Source organism: Chlamydotis macqueenii, chromosome 17 (assembly GCF_036417535.1).
Source record: "Chlamydotis macqueenii isolate bChlMac1 chromosome 17, bChlMac1.mat, whole genome shotgun sequence".
Classification (NCBI taxonomy): domain Eukaryota; kingdom Metazoa; phylum Chordata; class Aves; order Otidiformes; family Otididae; genus Chlamydotis; species Chlamydotis macqueenii.
Genome location: NC_141572.1, coordinates 12019138 through 12037529, shown reverse-complemented (window position 1 = coordinate 12037529; position 18392 = coordinate 12019138). Strand labels below are relative to the sequence as shown.

The window sequence follows — 18392 nt, the reverse complement described above, 5'->3', positions numbered from 1 at the left end:
TAAGGCATGCCTCACCTCCTTCCACAGTCTGTTCAGTTTCTTCACAGCCCCATCCACCGCCTGCTTATGAGAACCTCCCAGGACTTCCAAAAAGAGCAAACACTGAACCTCCACCTGCCAAGGGAAACAGCCAAGAAAACCTTCACGCACCTGCTTCTCAGAGAGATATCAAACAAGACATGTCAGATGCTGGTGATTAGCTGAATCTGCTTAGGAAAAAGTCCTTAGGTCATGTAAGATCTTCCAACGAGCTGCCATTGCTTTCATCTCACACATCACTTTGCAGAACCAAGACATTAGGAATATTGAAGTCCTTATCTCCAAAGGGGTATTTCTGCAAGCCAAAAAGAACCTACCAGTTTTTTCCATGTTTCTCCTTGTCTCTTGTCAGGTGTTGGAAAGACTGTGCGTACAAGCAGGCATGTCCAGGAGAGTGCCAGCAGAGCCGCAGATCCACTGCTCTTACTGTTGTACAAACGGGAGAAGGAGGTAAATCTACAGCTCCCAGTTCTAACATACACTACTAGTCCATAACAGACCCATCTTTGCCCAAGTCAGAACACCTCCTTATAGGCAAGGCAGTATTATCACTGAAAAAACACAACTGAAGTCTTCGCTTTGAAAGGAAACAATTAGTCCTCAGAAGCTGCATGTTTCAGCACCTGTTTAACACTCAGAATTTCTGAATGGCACAAGAGAGGCTAAATCTTGCGTGCTGGGAATGAAAAACCTTAGCATAAGAAAGATCATTTTTGAATCTTCCCAGTGGCACTACAGAAATGAGAGTTAAATACTTTGCCAACTGACAGTGCCCAAAAAGTGACTCAAGATTTCTCATCTGCTGCTCATTTTTACTGTCAGATCTTCCCAGCCTTAGATTGCCAAATTGTTTCTCAGCTTACATTCCCTCCTGGCACACTGCTCAGATCTGGTTTCTGCTAACGCTCACCTCCTCCCCCCACTTCAAGTAACAGATCCCACAGGGATCCACAAGGATCCTCAACTCCATTTTGATCTCCGCCTCAAAGTGAAAGAATGCAGGAAGTGTCGCTGCACACCAGGCCAGCCACCATGACGGAAGGGTGAATATCGTATCACTGCCAGCCTTTGAACCAAGCTCAGGTATTTTTCTAAAAGCTACACTGCTGTTCAGCCACGGAGGCACTGCAGGACAGCGCCCTGTGACCTGTATCAGCTGAACGATACCTTAAGTCACCTTTTGGAACCACCAGTATTCCCAGTATACCACAACAGAAGAGCTGCACGTTTCTCAGCTCAGCTACAAATTTTAATTATCTCCCTGTCTACAATAAGATCTTGAATTCCACCAGCTGAACGCTAGACGGGCGAGGAAATCGCCTTTCCTAATCATTTTGGAGTCTGTTTCTTGATAAAAGAGTTTGTTCCTCATCTCTCCAGACTTGAAGGTTAACAAAGGCAAAACTGTAACTCAGACCAATCCACCGGCAGTAACAAGAGGCAGGAGAGGCACATTTGAATGGTCATTAACAGTTTTGTCTCTCTCTGTTTTTAACACCTCTGGCAAGCAGCAGAAGAATCAACCACCAGCAGCTCAGAACTGCTTCACACAAAGCAGCTCATTCAGCACCTGGGAACTCCAGCCTTGCCGCCGATCCCTGAAGACTGAAGTGACTGCAGAAGGTTTTTTGCTGTTGCATCTGGCTGGGATTCTGCGAGCTGCTGAAGCGCCAGCTGCAGGGCTCTGCGGGATGCTGCATCGCTAGAATGAAAAATGTATCTCCGTGAACACTACAAATCCTGCAGCATTACACGTATTACTACACTTGCACCACACAAAGGGCTCTGCTATCTCATTTCAGCAGTCGAGCTCATTGTTATTTTATCCTTGCTGTTCTAAGAAGAGGAGAAGTTTCTGGCAAAAAGCTCCATTCCCTTCCTCAGAAAACAGAAGTTACGTCGAGGCTCTCCAGCAGGTTGCAGAAGAAAACAAAGGTTCTGAACAGCTTCTCTACAACAGGCCACAATTTAATCCAATCTAAAAGGTGTCTACAAGACGTCTAAAAGACGCCTTAGTCCTGCTTCACAAGGCACAGGCGTTCATTCTTGCAAACTGAACCACAGGATGCAAGTTTTCATTTCAAAATTAGAAGTGAAACACAAGGTAAGCATTGTAAAACCTCTTAATATCAAACATAACTAATTACTAGATGGCATCTTCCAGTGTCATGCGCATCTATGTGACAGTGCACGCTAACATTTCCAGATGCTCCATAGCAGTTTAACTAATAAAAACATCAATGCTAAGAGATTAAATAATACAGCCTTTCCACACCAGTTTACTCACCGGTATCGATGCAGAGTAAGGCAGAAGAGTTTGCAAAGGCCTTTCACTGCACCCTCTGGAAGATCTGCAACAGAATGTATTTCAAAATATTTATTCATAAATTGATGAGCTTTTAATCTGATTTAAACGTGATTCACTTCACAACTGAAATTAGTGAACTGCTCACAGTCCTGATACATCTATGCAATTGTTTGCAAGGACCATAGTCAGAGTTGTCTCTTTTTATACGTTTGATGCATATTTTTAAAAATAAGGGCAAAACTGGAACATGTGCCATTCCACAGTCGTCTTCAGAAAATTAAAAAGATTTTTAAAAATTTGTTTTAAGTGTTCTGTTACGACTAAAATCTTCCATACTCCCCCTCTCTCTACACAGAGATGTAGCTACTGCTGACTGGAAAAGCACACATGCTAGTTTCTGGAGTTCTGTGTTACCTTCAACCATGCTTAGAATGAACGCTGTAAGAAAGCGCAGACTCCAAACACTGCCAGCCCCCCGCTTCAAAAAAAGACCCACAAGTCTCACACAGCCTTTTAAACAAAACATTTTAACATTCTTCTCCGCCCTGGTAACCAGAACAGTGCTCCACAGTTTTTACCTTTCCCAGAAATGCATTTTCCCAGCTCACTGAGGATCTCTCTCCGTTCCTTCACGCTGGCTGTGGTTACTTTCACCGCAAACCGCTTCAGTGTATCAGAAATCTAAAACCACACACAGAGGAAAAAGCATCAGACCACCTTCGATATCAATACACAGAACACAAAACCAGGGAAGCAAAACACGTCACCTGCCGCCACACAACCTCTTAGTGACAAATGCGAGCAGCCACAGTCTCATCTGCCGGGGAAAGGGCCACTGTCCCTCATACACGATGAAACTCAGAAACCTTCTCCTTTGGCTGAAGGATGACTGCTTTCTGTTTGTTAACCTGCGTCCCTGCCACGGCCCTCACGCTCTGTAAGATACATTTACTCCTCTAAAAGTAGATCAGAGTGAGAGGTTAAGATCAATAGCCTAGAGTACAGGACCTTGAAAAGCACCAAAAAAAAATGCACTTCAGGAATGCAAAGTGTACATTATCTCCTAAAGACCACAGAGCCCCGAAGGGGGACTTGTAACTGCAGACGACCCAGGGCTGACTGCAACTGCCCGTCCTGAAAAAGTGACAGTTGTGAAACTCTGTACTGAGGCCCAGTAAAGATCAAACCGCTCGCCGTTAGGATGTTCCAGAATTAACACGCACATGCAGGGATTCTGTAAATCGGACTTCCCAGATCACACAAGGTCGCACCTTGCTATCAAATTCCTTCTGCGCACTATCAGTAGCGCCCAAGGTTACCCAAGCAAAACAGAAAAAGCACATCCCCCAACTGGATGGTTTTTTTTTTCGTGCCTGCGCTGCTGTGTGCCTGGATCTGCCAGCGGGAAGGGATCGAGACTGCTCCCTGAGTTTAACTCCTATAAATAGTTTGTTTCAGTTTTCAAGTGGTATCGAGACGGTGAGATAGGCTGTCTGGAAAGACTAAAAAGACGCTTACGTTCTCAGCAACCTGATCCTTGAATTACTGAAAACATTTCCATGAACTTTCAAGTTTTGCAAGATATGCAAGACAAAAGACTTTGTGCGGGCTGGACTGGGCTCAGTCAGGTCTACAATCACGGGTTTTCTGCATTTACATAAAACAAAACACAGCTCTCCAGGAAAGGCTTTTAAAATTGAGCTCTTAAATTGAGCAACCTTATATCTCAATAATCGTCATCATCACCATCACCTTTAGGAAGGGCAGCAAGCAAGCATGCCTTCAGAAACTCATCAAAACTACGCCTTCCCTCTTCACCCAAAACTCCATCAGTTTTTCCACAAGCCTTTTTCTTAGCAGAAGAAACCTACAATTGAGAAATGGCCACTGCCTCCGTTCTGCTCCACAGCTGCGCACAGTCAGGTTTTTGTGCTGGCACGCAGGAAGGGTAAACCTGCGCAAGGCTACCTGGAATTTGGAGAGGCTGTCCACACCTCCCTGACTCTGCGACCATCTCACCCTAAGCTCTCCTTAAAACCTGGCTGAAAGCAGGGCTGCGCCTCTGAGCAGCTCGTTACCGACGGAACGAGCCGCCATCAAAGAGCTCATCTTCTTTCAGACCTTCCAGTTATGTGAGTTCATCGTATGCAAACTCAAACCAAGCTGCACTTACTCATTCTGCTTAATCACACGCAGGGAGATGTACAGACACGAAAAGCACGTTAAAGTTCTCTCAGTCTCAAAATTAAAAATATAAATCACGTATAACACCACAGGACTTCCCAAGCAGCTTAGCGACTTGCACAAACTACAAGTCCCCGCTCTCCGAGAAGCCGAGCGGCCACTGGGACAGGCTGAGTTCATTTGCTTTTTGTTTTTATTAGGATACGCGCACACGTTACAAAGGCAGAACACAAGCAACGCTGCTGCACGCAAACACAGGGGACAAACGCACCCCGTGCAGTACGGATCTGATCCCGCGCGGGCTGGGATTTGCCTTGGAACATCCCGACCCAAGCACCGAGCTGGAGAAGAAAACCAATCAGCCCCTCACGGCGGCCCCGGCAGCCCGGGCACCGGGGAGCGGTGACACCCCGGCGGGCCCCGCGCAGCAGCCCGGAGCGGGGACAACGCGCGGGTTCTCCCTTTCCGCGGGGCCCCTCCGCGGGGTGCGGGGCGCAGCGGGGAGCGGGCGCAGCGGGGAGCGGGACACGGCCCCTCCGGGACACGGCGGGGTGCGGGGCGCAGCGGGGAGCGCCGCGGGCCCGCCCAGCCCGGTGCGGGGCCGGCAGGCGGGCGGGACGCGGCTCGCGCCAGTCGCTCCTCGGGAACTCGCTCCGGGAGCGGGCCGGACCCTCCGAGCGCGGCAGCCCTCGGCCCGGGCTCCCCGGCCGCCTCGGCGCTGGAAGGAGGCCCGCAGCGAGGCGCCCCGTCCCTTCCCTGCGGGCCGGGGCACGGCCCGGTGCGGCCTCCCGGCGGGCGGCTCCTGCGGGCAGCGCCGGCGCGGCCTTCCCGCCCCGGGCCGGCTGCCACGTCCCCGTCCGGCCGCGGCCGCCGGGCCAGCCCCGCAGACGGGCCGAGGGCGCGCAGCGGGGCGGGGGCGGGAGCGGGAGCAGGCGCGGCTCCGGGCGGGTCCCCCCGCCGCCTTCACCGGGCCGCGACCGCCGCGGCGCGGGGCCGTCCCGCACTCACCTGCGTGTCGGCCGCCATGGCGCCGCCTGCGACCCCGGAAGCGGTAGCGGCTTCCGGTGCGGGGTGCGCGTGGGGCCGGCCGGGGCGGGCCCGTCTCCATGGCGACGGCGCTGCGGCCTGGCCCGGGCCGAGCCGCGGGGCCGAGCCCGGAGCGCGGGGGAGCGGGGAGCGGCGGGCGGTGGCTCCGCCGCCCGGACCGGCTGCGGGGCCGGGCCTCTGCCCGGAGAGCAGCGGGCCCCGCGGAACGCGCGCTCCTCGCCCCCCGCTGACAGCTTCCCCAAGCCCCCGCCATCGACGTGCGCACACGTGAAGGTGTAAAAGAGCTTTTATTTCTCCGGCCGGACCGACTCTGACACAGACAGGCAGGCGGCGGCCGCCGTTAGTCAAAGAGGCCGAATCCCATGTCCTCATCGGACTCCTCCGATTCCTCCTTCGCCGCCTCTTTCGCCGGGGCGGCGGCGGCGGCGGGCGCGGCCGCTTCAGCAACCACAGGGACAGCGGCCACAAAAGCAGAGGGGTCTGCCAGGAAGGCCTTCACCTGCAAAACAGGGGGGAGGTGAACTCAAAGGAAGCGTTTTTAAGGACTGAACTTTTGCAACCGTAAAGGCAAGACGCGCAGCCCGCCAGAAGCCAAAGACGGACTCAGCGCTGCCGTACAGAGTGAAAGCCATCTCAGCTGCAGCCAAGCGAGCAGCCCCAGGGCGGAACGCCAGGTAATTCAGCTTTCTCCTGCCATTCGCGCGCAGCACACAGGAGCAGGCGCCCCTTCCCAGCACAGGTCCCTCGCACGTGGGCACACGCAGCGCCTTTCTGTGAAAGCACCTGGCTGCATTTTTAACACCCCTGCGGGCAGCCGTCGCTCAGCCATTACCTTTTCAGCCAGCGGGAAGGTGTAGTCGGTCTCCACCGCCACGGCCAGGACTCGCTTGTACCCGTTGATGATGGAGTGGGGCACAGAAGCAACGGTCGGGTACCCGATTTGCAGACAGACGCTGGCAACGTTACGAACACCCTGCGAGGAGAGAGCCTCGTGTTTGTGTGCTCTGAGAAATAACCTGGGCTAGAAACCACGGCGATGATGGCGCGTTTCTACGCTGCCAAAGTAAGGAGGGACAGCGTGCACACAAGTAATGCAGCTCCAGTGAAATTAAACAAGGATTTAAACGGCCTCAAACGTTTTCTGAAGTAGCTTCAGATGGAAAAGCCTACAGAAGGTGCTCCCTGACAGACTGCTTCTGCAGGGCACTGGGGACAGCTCCTGGCTCTGCAGGAACCCACAGAAAATCCCAGAGATGATACTTCATTCCGGGGCCGAGCCGGCTGCCGCAGTGGTGAGGCCGAGACGTGGAACAACAGATACGGGTGGTGGCACTCACCTCCAGGAACCGCTTGTGCAAGGTCTCCTCAGTGATGTCCAGCACTTCAGGATTGTAGATGCTGCCATTGTCAAAGACTTGCTGGATCACCAACCCGAAAGAGAAGGGGGAGATGTTCAGCATGTTCAGCAGGGTGGCTTCGCTGGCACCCACTTTGTCTCCAGTCTTGATGAGCTGCACATCGCTCTGAGGAAATAAGGGGAAAAAAAGTGAATACGCACAAAGAAATTCAGGTACATCAATGCACATTTCCAACGGCAGGAGGTGAAACTGAAGGAACAAACGAGCACCAAACCAGGCTCCAAGTTCAGCCCCACAAGCTGAGCAAGCCCGAGACCATGCAAGCAGGTCCATCCCAGCCAGGAGAAAGGCAGCGCCCTTCCTTCGCGACCTGCAGGTACCTGGCCCATGAGTTCACCCAGCAGAGCGTAACCACACAGCTGAGATCTGACGGAGAACTTAAACCCCCTGCACTGCACACCTGAACCAAGCCAGACATCCTCCTTCAAGTTCCCAAAGCGCAGCAGCCAGACTGCCGATACAGCACTGCAGCACTACCGGGAGCTTTGATCTTTACACCTCCTTTCCTCTGCAGCATTCCAAAAAAAAGGCAGCTCCCCAACTGCCACACCAGGGCTCTCCAGTCAAGGGAGAGCTTCCACGCCAGCAGCATGCCGCTCACTAACCAGAATTTCAATGGTCCCTCTGGAAATCTTCGTGGTGATGCCCAAGGCCTGGAAAAAGGAGGTCTTCTCAGGTCCGAGACCAGTGTTCTGGGCCGGCACAGTCACATCGCAAGGAGCAATAGCACCGGCACGGGCAGCTGCTGGCACCTGGGGAAAGGGGAAACGAGAAGCTGGAAGAAAGCTCACCTCTCAGATCTCACGGAATGGCATCAATTCCCCCCTGAAGCGTTTCTCCAGGATGGAGAGCACCCAGGCACACACAGGTGACACAGAAGTTGAACTTGAGCAGTTTGGCTAAGGCTGCAGGGACCCAGTTCCCAATCCCCAAAGACTCTTAATAATCAGGCAGCCCCCAGGCAGTTTCAGTTTTATTTTTAATTCCGGATCTGCCGGCCCAGAGACACAGTGAGGGCTGACCTCCCCTACCTTGTTAGCCAGCAGCATGTCCCGGATCTCAGTCAGATCCTCCTTGGTGAAGACAAAGCCCACGTTCCCACGGATGTGGGGCAGCAGCCTAAAGGAAAGATGACAGCCTTCAGTTCTGCTCCTCAGACAACACCTCCTCCTCCCAGACAGAGCATGCAGGAGTACATTCAGAGAGCGACACCCACTTTTCCAAGGCAGGGTTATTCTCCAGATGACCACGAATAGCTTTGCGCATCATCGTATTCTTCCCCATCAGCACAACAGCCTTTCCTCGCAGGGACATACGGATCTGCTGCATCTGCTTGGATCCCACATTGTCTGCTCCCACAATGAAACATTTTGGGTAATCATCCAGGAGTTGCTATAGCAAGAAAGAGACTGTAACTATACAGAGAAATCTGGACCCGTGCACAGAGCAGCATGAAAACCTCAGTGTATTAAAATATACGTAAACAAATCTGTCAGGAGTTTGAGAGTCCTCAGCTCAAAATGAGGCTGGGAGCATAAGGCTGCACCTTTCGCTCAGCGGTCCAGCTCGATCCCTAAACAAGCTCCCTCTGTAACTGCCACAGCAAATTCTCCTAACAGCCCTAAAGACGGTCTGGACTGCCTTAATCTCCTCCTATTGCCACATAATGGTTCTGCAAACAAACGGCCTATGGCACCCCATCTCTTTTTTAAAAACCGCCACCCGCAGCCGCGCCAGCGCGGTGCTCGGGCCAGGGCCGCTCCCCGCGGGCCGCGACCGGCCCCGAAACCGCGGCGGTGGCAGCGCCCCACCAGGGCCAGGCCTCAGCCCCCCGGGCCCGCGCCGACACTCACGATGATTTTCATGAAGTAGTTGGATTTCCAGGTAGCCCTGTCTTCCCTGGGCATCGCGGCGGTGCTCCAAGGATCGCCCGGTGGGTTTAAAGACGAGCTGGGACCTACGGGGGAGAAGCGGGGCTCAGGCGGGGCCGCACCCTTTCCTTCCCCCCCCGCGCGGCTCCACGCTCCCCACCGCACAGCCTGGCCGCGGCCCGGACCCCAGGAAGGCCCCGCGTACGCCCCCGGCCCGCCCCGGGCCCACGGGAGCCGCCGCGCCGCGCACCCACCTCCACGAGGGCTCCGGGAAAGAAAGGCCGGAGGGCGGGCCTACCTCCTTTTATACCGCGGCTCATGCCCAATCGCAGCGAGCTGCGGAGCTACCTCGGCTCATCCCATTGGCTGTCCACCGTGTGTCAATCAGGGAGGAGCCGCCGTTGTCATTGGGCAGCGCCCCTGTCGCCGACGGAAGGCGCGGGCGGGGCAGGATGCCGCGCGGCAGCTGCACGCGCGGCTGGGGGCTAGTCTCCCCCTGGCGGCCGGAGGAGCGCGCACGCGCGGGGGCGGGGGGCCGGTGGGCGTGGCCGGTTCCCTGGGGGCAGCCCCGCCCCGCCCCGCCCCGCCCCGCCCCCCGCCCCGCCGAGCGGCACCCCCGAGCCGAAGGGGCGGAAACAATCGCACCACGCACGCGAGAACAACGGTAAAAATTTTATTAGCGTAACTGCAAGAATTGTATATGGACAAAAAAAAAATAAAATAAAATAAAAGCGGAGTTAGAAGTTTACAAGGGAGAAAAAAATATCAAATAATTGTCCACCCAGCAGAGCAGCCCCCAGCCCCCAGCCCCGCCCGGGGCAGCGGAGGTGCCGGGGGCTGCCCCAGAGCTGGGGGCTCGAGCCAAACCCTGCCCAGGAGCAGCCTCCCACGGGCACGCCCCCCCCGCCCCCCCAGGCCTGGGGACCCTCCTCCGGCACCGGCAGCGTCCCCGGCCCTCGCACCCACACAGCACCCTGCCCGGCCGCCCACGCAGCGCGGGGGCTGCGCTGCCCTAAAACTGCACCTGAAATCAAGCGTCAGGCGTTCTGGGTGTCAGCAGCCCCCGCGAGGCATTATTTGGCAGAGCGGCATCCCCGCGGCGTCCCATCAGCAACCCCATAAAGCCAGAACAACCCAGCACCGCGCTCAAGAGGTAAGCGTTGGCCGACCTCTGCCAAGCACCAACGACAGGCGAGCCTCCCCTTGAGCACCCCTCCGCGCTCCCTGCACGCAGGGGTTTCCGCACGTGCCAGAAGCGTGGCTTACGCAAGCCCCGGCGAGCAGCGAGGTAGGCGAGAGGCTCCCCGCGCAGGGAAACCGAGGCACACGGTTACAGTTGGCGGGAGGCACACGGTGGCGTCACACAGTTCACAGGTGTCGCACAAGCGGTACTGCCTCTCCGGCACACCAGCTTTTTGTCCTCTTAGTGGGGCCAAATGAAGCTGACCTTTTCAGCAACATACAGAGCTTAGAAATGTCCATTTTAAGTCAAATCAACCTCAAAGATGAAAGATAAAGGTGTAGGGTTTCTTCCCTTGTGAACTCTCCAAGAGCCGCCCTCAGCCCAGCTGACGCAGCTTTAGCTCTGCGGCTTCCACAGCTCCCATCAGCCTCACAGCCACAAACTGAGGCTCATTTGTACGAGGAAACTGGTGAAAAACCGATTCAGTGACCCAAGGAGGGCAGCGAAACACCACGGCAGGGCTAGCCGGGACAGTAACCAGCCCAAGGCCAGGCTGGTTTCGGACACTGTTGTCCCCGCACCCCTAACGCACCTGCCAAGCTGAAAAGCACAACCAGGCACCGATGGCGATATTGCTGCAGCGCTGTGGGGAAGTAACTCCAAACACCAGCCCCTGCGCTGCTTCGGCTGATACCACAGACCACCACCGGGTGTCTCAAGGTAATATTTCACCCTCCCCAGCACCCTCCAGCCAGTGACCTAAAAGTGCTTTTAGCAAACGCGAACTAAGCCTCTCCATAACCTCACACATCCAGGCTACACCGCCCCCATTTTACAGATGGGGAAACTGAGGCACGGTAAGGTTTAGTGACTGGCCCAAAGTTCCACAGCTAGTCAGGAACACAGTCCGTCTCTCTCAATTTCTTCTCCTTAGTCACAAGACCTTTCTTCCACGGGAGAAAAGGAACTCCTTCCCCAATTAGCCCTGCTCTGGTTTCAGGTAGCTGAAGAGGGGAAACCAAGGACAAAGGTCTGAGCTCTTCTTCTCCGTAGACTCACTGTAACGCCCTGGAAGCTGGGCTTTGGGAGAATGGCAGGTGATTCAAATACAGCAGTTTACAGGTTACAATAAAAAACAAAAAACACACTTTTAGGTGACTGTGAGGAGGGAGGGGAAAAAAAGAAAAAAAAAAAAAAAAAAAAGCTATTCACAGTTCACCTGCCTGTGCTAGGAAAAAAAAAAATACAAGTCACATTCCCTTCCCCATAGATTCCAGCCCCTCCCAACCCGCAATAAACAGAAAATATTCAATGTTAGTTAGGCTTAACAAAGCGTTGAGGTTACAGACGCAGTAAACCAGCACCACTGGCACACTGCCTAGAACAGCACAGCTTGATATAAAAGTTGCTTCCTTAAAATCACTTCAAAACCAATTTCTGTAGAAGAGAATTAAAAGTAAATTAGATATGAATTCAAAATCAGTGTAGAAATCTACAGTTCTTATCAAAGACAGGATACAGTATTCACTTCGATAGTAAAACTCCGAGTGCGTCACACGCACCGGACCCCAGGGACTTGTTATACCAGTAACAGTCAATACAAAAGGTTATTGCTCTAGCATCTCTCAGTAGAACATGTTTAACAGGAGCACAGAAAAGGGAAATACCAAGGGCTGACAGGTCTCATTAGCAAAGAGAGGAAGAAGAAAGGATACGAAGTTTGGATCTTTTTTTTTTTTTTTTTCCTGGCTTCTTAAACCCCTCCACTTCTCCCCGCTCGTGTGACAGTTTCGGGCCAGATGAACACGCACACACGTCACATTCGCTCATGACAGGGATGGATGAAACAGGCTGTGCTCCAACCTCTCCGCACCTGCTTTCAAAGAAGGGATGATGCCTCCTCTCTCCCGGGAGGCCTGGGTGCTGAGGGAGGGCCCTGGCATAGGCTGTCACCCACGGGAGCACGCATCAGTGCTGCGGGACAGCTGGGGCTTACTCCACCTCCTGCTCCAGTGTGTTGTGAAAAGGCAGGGAATAACAAACTAGGGGAAAAAAAAAAAAACAACCACCCCACACAGTAAAATCTTGATTCCTCTTAAAAAAAAAAAAAAAAAAAAAAGAAAAAAGTAAGTGGTATCATCTCCTTACAGTGTAATGGAACTGGAGAGACCCTTGCAGGGCCTTGGCTGCCTGCGCTGATGCTCTGATCTCAGCAAGTCTCACATGCCACGCGGCTCCAGCGAGCAGAGCCAGCGTGCCACTGAGACACAGGGTGCCCTCGCTGTGCTACTGCTCAGGCTGCAGGCGTGCAGATAAGCCTGAGAAAGAGGTGTCGGAGCGCTGCGTTGTCTGCAAGTGTCACAATTTGCTCAGGGAGCTGACACAGGCTGAATCTCACTGGCGAAGTCTCCTTCTGCCAGGAGGGGGCTGGGTAAAACCTCCCTGCTGCAGCCCTGGAGCTAAGCTCAGCCGTCAGTCACACACACAGACACGCACACCGCAACGAGGGGACTCGGCCTCTCTCTGCTGAGACACAGCAAGGGCATTTCCAGTTTAATGGTCCGTCTCGTCTCTGGATCTACTGCCTCTCCATAGCAGCAGAAAGCACTCCCACCCCACACCCCCGCCCCACCCTCCTCCCCTGCCTGGTAAGGTTCCTAAATCACAGTAATGTTCAGAGAGACACAACTGCCAAGGGGGCGGCCGAAAGATGCTCAGCGCCCATCTACAACGCCTCTAACAGAAGAGCTTCAGAAAGCAGTTCTGGCAGTAGGGCTTGTCGTTCTGTTCTTTGAAGGTTCCTTTGTTGAGCTGCTTGAGGCAGAAGGCACAGACAAAGTGTTCGGGGTGAAATTTCTTGCCCATAGCAGTGATGCAGCGTCCTGTGATAGGCTTCTGGCAACCGGAGCAGAGCGAGCCGCGACGCTCATGGTAATGCACCTCGCAGTAGGGCTGCCCATCGTGCTCAAAGAAGCTGCCATTGATGAATGGTGTGAAACATTCCTGCAGGAGGATAAAGCAGAAAGGGACAGACTGTTTAACAAGCTGGGGATGCAGGCAACTCCGCGAGCCTCCTCTGCTCTGTGGCACAGCCTAGCTGGACCGTGGGTAGGGCGAGCTGCTGCCTTTCAGCACCATCTCGTTGTCCGAAGAGCCAAACTCCATCCATCAAGAGGAGTTTCCAAGGAAAGGCTGACAGATGGACAGACACAGCCACAAGCAAGGGAATTAACCATGCTCCTTCCCCCAGCTGGAAAACGCTACAGATGAGCTACCAGATGTGTCCAGCGAGGCAAAAGGAGAACACTCCTTCCCCTGAGATGGGAGACACTGCAACACCTTTCTCTGTTTGGTTTTGGTTTTTTTTTAACCTCACTCCAGCTTCCCCACAAAGGCAGGCAGAAGCAGGGACCAGCGCAGACTTTTACATAGAAGGATTTCGATGAACAAGGGACTGGTTCCAGTTGAGAAAGTGAGGCACAACTGATCTTTACAAGTGATCTCTCCAGGATGGCTGGCATCACGCTGGTACACTTTGTAGGTCATCGTCCATCCTGAAACATCTCCACCAGGTACACACTCATCACTACCGGGAGAAACTGTCCTACAGTGCTAATGATTTCGAATAGATGAGGAGACGATGCACCAGCTATGTGCTTTATTAGTGTCCAGAGCTCTTCACCTCCCCTCAGTGTCAGGCAGCTGAGGATGCTGCACTTCAGAACGTGCCACAGAAGCCCTCATCATCCTCATAAGACTGAGAAGACTCCCCTGCTTGTACGAGTGGGGAAACTGAGGCAGCAGGGTGTGGGAAAGAGTTGAGGATGCTGCCAGATTTACCAAAGGTATCAGCAGCAAGGCCCAGAGAAGAAGCCAGATTTCCAGAATCCTGGTTTTGCTCAGCCCCAACACCATCCTCTTCCGCAGGGAGGACACAGAGTATCACACCCAGCTCGACCCCAACGTGTAAACAGGAGTCCAGCATCAGCATGCAGAGCCATGGGCAGCTAAACACTCGCAACAGCAGCACAAATGCAGTTTGCCTGCAGCAAGTCCAAGACTTTTTTAAAGCTGACAATTAGTTCAATAAAGAGTCTCCTCCCTCAGTGAGCAAGACAGCTGAGAAATCTGCTCTACTTTAGCAAAAAACAGGAAGAGAATCCCATCTTGTGTCCTGGAAGACACTAGTGCCATCCCCACTAACACAGGCAGTGTGGCAGCACAGGGAAAGGAAAGTAAAACTGTCAGAAGGCTCAATCTCTGCGCAAAAAGGCACAGCCCCCCCAGCCCCACAAGGCCAGGACAGACATCTTCTGGCTCCACACTCTGCACACCACTGCAGGAGCCTCAGTCAGTCCCACCAGCATGGTCGCAGTCTGCTCTGAGCATCACACCAGGAACTGGCAGCTTGTGGTTCTGCTGCTTGTTCTGGTCTCTGCCTTTCCTTCCCACTCTAGGAAACACCGGCTGATTTTACTCATCTCTCGGGGCCTGTAAGAGTTCATATTTGCAATACTCTATGAAAGAGTGCCAAGCATTTAATCTGCAGTATTCTTGTTTATCCTGCCTGTTGCATGGAGCCTGCCCCTATTTCACTGACTTGCACGTTTGTCTGAACAAGGTCAGCCTCATTAGTTCACATTGTCAGATGGAGCACGGGAGGAAGATCCTCAAAATCTGATTGCCAAGGCAAGTGCTTAGAGAGATGCTTAGCTTATAATTATTTAAAGGTCACAGAAAATGTCTCTGTTTATCTGTGAGCTGCTGCAGAAGCCCCTAATTGCAGCTGGGAACAGAAAGAGCAAAGCAGTTAGAAACTTTAATGTAAACAGGCAGAGGAACAAGAAGTGTTTAGTTGCTGACGCGTTTTTATCTTGCGGGGCTGGCTGCCCTTCACCACCCCACAGACGCCTTTTCCCGGTAAGGGTCTGCCTGCCTGCAGGGTGAAAACGACAGGGGTCGTACAGCAGCGTGAAGGACCTTGGGTTTCTTACCCGACAGACAAAGCACTCAGGGTGCCACAGGGTGTTCAAGGCAGAGATGTAGTTTTCCAGGATAGCCCGGGCACAGCCTCCACACTTCGGAGCAAACATATCAAAGTAGTCCTTGCGGCAATAGGCTTTGCCATCCTTCTCGTGAAATCCTGCCGAAGGAGAGGAGAGGCAAACAGCATCAGCTCCTGATCTATGGCCAGCCAAGCTCTGTGGGGTAACTAGTGTGGGATCATCCTTCCTCCTGCTAACACACACAGCAGGTAGCTGTTCCTTGCTCTGCTGCCCTTCCTGCCCCGTGTGCACACATGCACAAGCCTACTCTTCCTCCTCATGGAGAAAAGAAGATTACTGGTAGCATCCTTCCCCCATAAACAGCTACAGCCCTGGGAACTTCCACCTCCAGCAGTCCCCTTGTAATCTCTCAGGCTGTCTGCTAAGAGCAGCTCTGCCTTACACACTTGTCTGCAGTTCAGGGAGGAGATTGTTTTCCCCTTGCAGAAACCAGCAATACCTTCAGGTCCAAAGAAAGCTCCACACTGGGCACAGAAAAAGTGTTCAGGGTGCCATGTCCTGTCCAAAGCCGTCACCACTTTCTGTTCAGAAGAAGACACAAAATGCAAGTCATGTAAATGACGGCTACAGCTTGGAGGTAAAGTGGGGGCTGGGCGCGGGGGGGAACACATTAATGTTGGTGCAGACAAGAGCATGCATTAAAATAGACTGTCCTTTAGAGAGCTGAGTCAATTCTCCCCTGCCTCTGGCTCGTTCAGGCTTTCCCCACTGCACACTTTTTTTTACCCTAAAAGGATCTTATGCACAGCCTCCTCCCTTATACAGGGCCCCGTCCAGCTCTCAGGACTAGCACTGGTGCCTCTTACTGCAGGCTACCAGCAGGCAGATGCTGCGGAATCGCTGTCGGAATGACGGAGCAACATGGGGTTCTGAAGGAAGTTCCACGAAGGCAAGAGGCATTAACTCCTCTCACTGGTGTAGCAATTTGACTGGGCCAACTTGCTGCCCTTTCAGAGCCAGGGCAAACGGAAAATAGAAGTCCTCAAACAAAATCTTCCACCCAGGACATAGGGGTGGAGTTTTTAACACCTATGCTTGCAGCACCTTGCCAGCACCCTTAATCCCCCCAAGGAACTCACATCAAGGATCGGCCCGTTGCAGTAGTAGCAGCGAGGGGAGAAGAGGTTGTGATAGTCCTTCTCGCAGTAGGGCTGACCATCCCGCTCAAAGAAGTTACGTGACCCGATCTCCTCCTGGCAGTGGGTGCAGACAAAGTGCTCAGGGTGCCACGTCTTCCCCATGGCTGTAACTACCTGTTGGGAAGACAAATTATGAAGGACAACTCTATCTCTCTCTCCCGTAGACGACATGACAAGATACCAGCTGGAGGTCAGCAAGAGTGACAAGTTCTACTACTCAAGTGAGCCCTGGACTGGGGTAGCATGAAAACTGAATTACCTATCATCTCAGGAGAGGGCAGTCCCTCAAGGGCAGGGTAGAGGTCACTGGAGGAGCTTACAGCGTACCTAGCCAGTGGATAAATAGAGTACTTCAGTTTCTCCAGCATCTCCAGTCTCTTCAGCCTCACGAAACAGCCCTCCCCATTACTCCCAGCTGCAGCCCAAGAGTCAGCAATGAGACAGCACCTTCAACTCACCTGCCCAGCAATAGGCTTCTTGCAGGCTCCACAGACACCTTTGGCAACCGTAGCTACACCCAGTTTGTTCAGGTCAGACTGGAGACTTCCCAGCATGGTGTCCAGCTGACTGCCAGGCTTGGAGGCTGTGGACGGAGGGGAGCTGCTCCCGGCTTTCCCTTGCGCCATGAACTGCAGGGAAAACAAAGACTGTAAGGCGAGTGCTGCTGTGCTTACAAAACAAAAAATGCCTGCTGTTGCTGCCAGTGGCTCCTCTGTAGAGACAGACAGGAGACTGCTAGGAGACAGCAGAAGCCAGTGAGAGCCAGGATCAAGTACACACACGTACTCTGCCTGTGCAGAGACACGTAGAGACCCTGAGATGTGTAACAGCAGAGCTGTGAACTGAGGATTTTATTTCCTTCACTGTGCATGCAGCAGAAGTCACCAGCAGATCCCAAGCAGAAAGTACAGTGCTCTCTAAGCCTCTGCCAAAAATCTCCCTTTACCTCATCAGTTCCTGGCCAGCTGACAAAGCAGAGATGCCATCCAGAGGGCCCCTTCCCCTTGACCTCTATTTCTATGCTGTTGCTCCCTCTCAGTTGTCACTCTTTCCTCTCTGACAGAGACCCCCTCCTCTTCCTTACCTTACCTCCCTTGCAGCTACAGTATCTTTTCCTTTCATACCACCTTCTGCAGATCTTTCTGCCAAGTCTCCTTGGCCCCCATCAAGCGGCTCTCATCCCATGCCTGAGCTAAGCAACTGGAAGCAGAAAGGAAAGAGCTCCCTTCAAGCTGCCTGCTGTTTACCCTATGGAGAGGGTAGTGCATCCACGGCAGAGCTCTAGCAGACAGGACAGCAATGGAAAGCCTGCCACATCTATTGTTGGAGCGCTGGAAATGCACTGGGGTGGTGGGAAAGGAACTAAGAGACTTGCCTCTGAAACCCACACCATCACAGTACACGCAGTATGGAAAGGCTTCCCAAGAAGGAGGGGTAGAAATGTTTTACTTAAGTTCATGACTTATAAACAAAGTACATGTTCTCTTTGGCCACCAAAGCCCCCTTTGCAGGCAAACTGCAATAATTAAATGCAGATTATTTCAGCTGACTTTGCACTGCAATAGCTACTGTCAGGTTTAGAGAGACCTAAAGAAGTCCCTCCCTGAGATGGCAGTCTGGAGCACGTGTTTTCTCTTACTAAGAGGACAGATTAAAACAGACACAAAATCTGCACTTGTGAACAACCCTCCAGCCTGCTGCCAGCACAGCCAGGGGAGTGGGGACATGCTGAAGTTCCTCAGAGTCCTGGAAGAACCTGCCCTTCCAGCCTCAGGAGAAGCTCTATTCCCCATCCCGCAGCTGGCCATACTTGTAGTCAACAGTTTACTCAGTAACAAACCCTGGTTTCTACGTGTTTGTATAAGAAGTCTCATGACATACGTAACTTTAGCTTTTTCAGAGACACACATTCCTTACCAGCCTTGCCTTGCACACAGCATGACTCCCCACAGAGCCTAACGCAGCTTTTCCCCTCCTCTCTCCTCCCAGCCACCCCCAGAGCTCGACCCTCTCCCAGTCGAGCAGCACAGAACAGCCCCATCACACCCCAGTGTCCCGAGCCTAAAACAAACCCTTCCCACGCAGCAGTTATTTGCTACCCAACGGTTACAGCGACTGTCTCCAAAGCACACCATGG

The 18392-nt window shown here is 53.3% G+C and overlaps 3 protein-coding genes across 5 annotated transcripts in view; all 3 read right to left on the bottom strand.

Moving 5' to 3' along the window:
• The window catches only part of GCN1 (GCN1 activator of EIF2AK4), a 41600-nt gene extending 36043 nt beyond the window's left edge, over window positions 1-5557 (bottom strand). For both annotated transcript variants that reach the window (XM_086761644.1, XM_086761645.1), the window contains exons 1-6: window positions 5540-5557; window positions 2926-3028; window positions 2327-2390; window positions 1610-1741; window positions 357-465; window positions 16-114 (exon numbers count right to left, since the gene is read on the bottom strand). In XM_086761644.1, the coding sequence (XP_086617770.1) occupies window positions 16-114; window positions 357-465; window positions 1610-1741; window positions 2327-2390; window positions 2926-3028; window positions 5540-5557 (525 nt within the window). The remainder of the gene's footprint in view (window positions 1-15; window positions 115-356; window positions 466-1609; window positions 1742-2326; window positions 2391-2925; window positions 3029-5539) is intronic.
• A 289-nt stretch (window positions 5558-5846) lies between these two features.
• On the bottom strand, window positions 5847-9140 carry RPLP0 (ribosomal protein lateral stalk subunit P0). The gene is made up of 8 exons (XM_086761736.1): window positions 9122-9140; window positions 8850-8953; window positions 8213-8388; window positions 8028-8115; window positions 7602-7748; window positions 6916-7101; window positions 6411-6551; window positions 5847-6077 (listed from the first exon to the last, which is right to left on the bottom strand). The coding sequence occupies exons 2-8, from the start codon at window positions 8901-8903 to the stop codon at window positions 5919-5921; spliced, it is 951 nt and encodes a 316-aa protein (XP_086617862.1). The 5' UTR covers window positions 8904-8953; window positions 9122-9140; the 3' UTR covers window positions 5847-5918.
• Window positions 9141-9527: 387 nt separating this feature from the next.
• Window positions 9528-18392, bottom strand: part of PXN (paxillin) — a 50218-nt gene continuing 41353 nt past the window's right edge. For both annotated transcript variants that reach the window (XM_086761530.1, XM_086761529.1), the window contains 5 exons: window positions 16714-16884; window positions 16196-16369; window positions 15556-15637; window positions 15045-15193; window positions 9528-13053 (listed from right to left, as the gene is read on the bottom strand). In XM_086761530.1, the coding sequence (XP_086617656.1) occupies window positions 12787-13053; window positions 15045-15193; window positions 15556-15637; window positions 16196-16369; window positions 16714-16884 (843 nt within the window). In that variant the 3' untranslated portion in view covers window positions 9528-12786. The remainder of the gene's footprint in view (window positions 13054-15044; window positions 15194-15555; window positions 15638-16195; window positions 16370-16713; window positions 16885-18392) is intronic.

Coding starts and splice junctions, on each gene's coding strand:
- RPLP0 (XM_086761736.1), bottom strand. CDS start 8,903: ATGCCCAGGGAAGACAGGGCTACCTGGAAATCCAACTACTTCATGAAA. Junction 8,389..8,849: donor ACTACTTCATGAAAATCATC/GTGAGTGTCGGC, acceptor TTCTTGCTATAG/CAACTCCTGGATGATTACCC. Junction 7,749..8,027: donor ACATGCTGCTGGCTAACAAG/GTAGGGGAGGTC, acceptor CCCTTTCCCCAG/GTGCCAGCAGCTGCCCGTGC.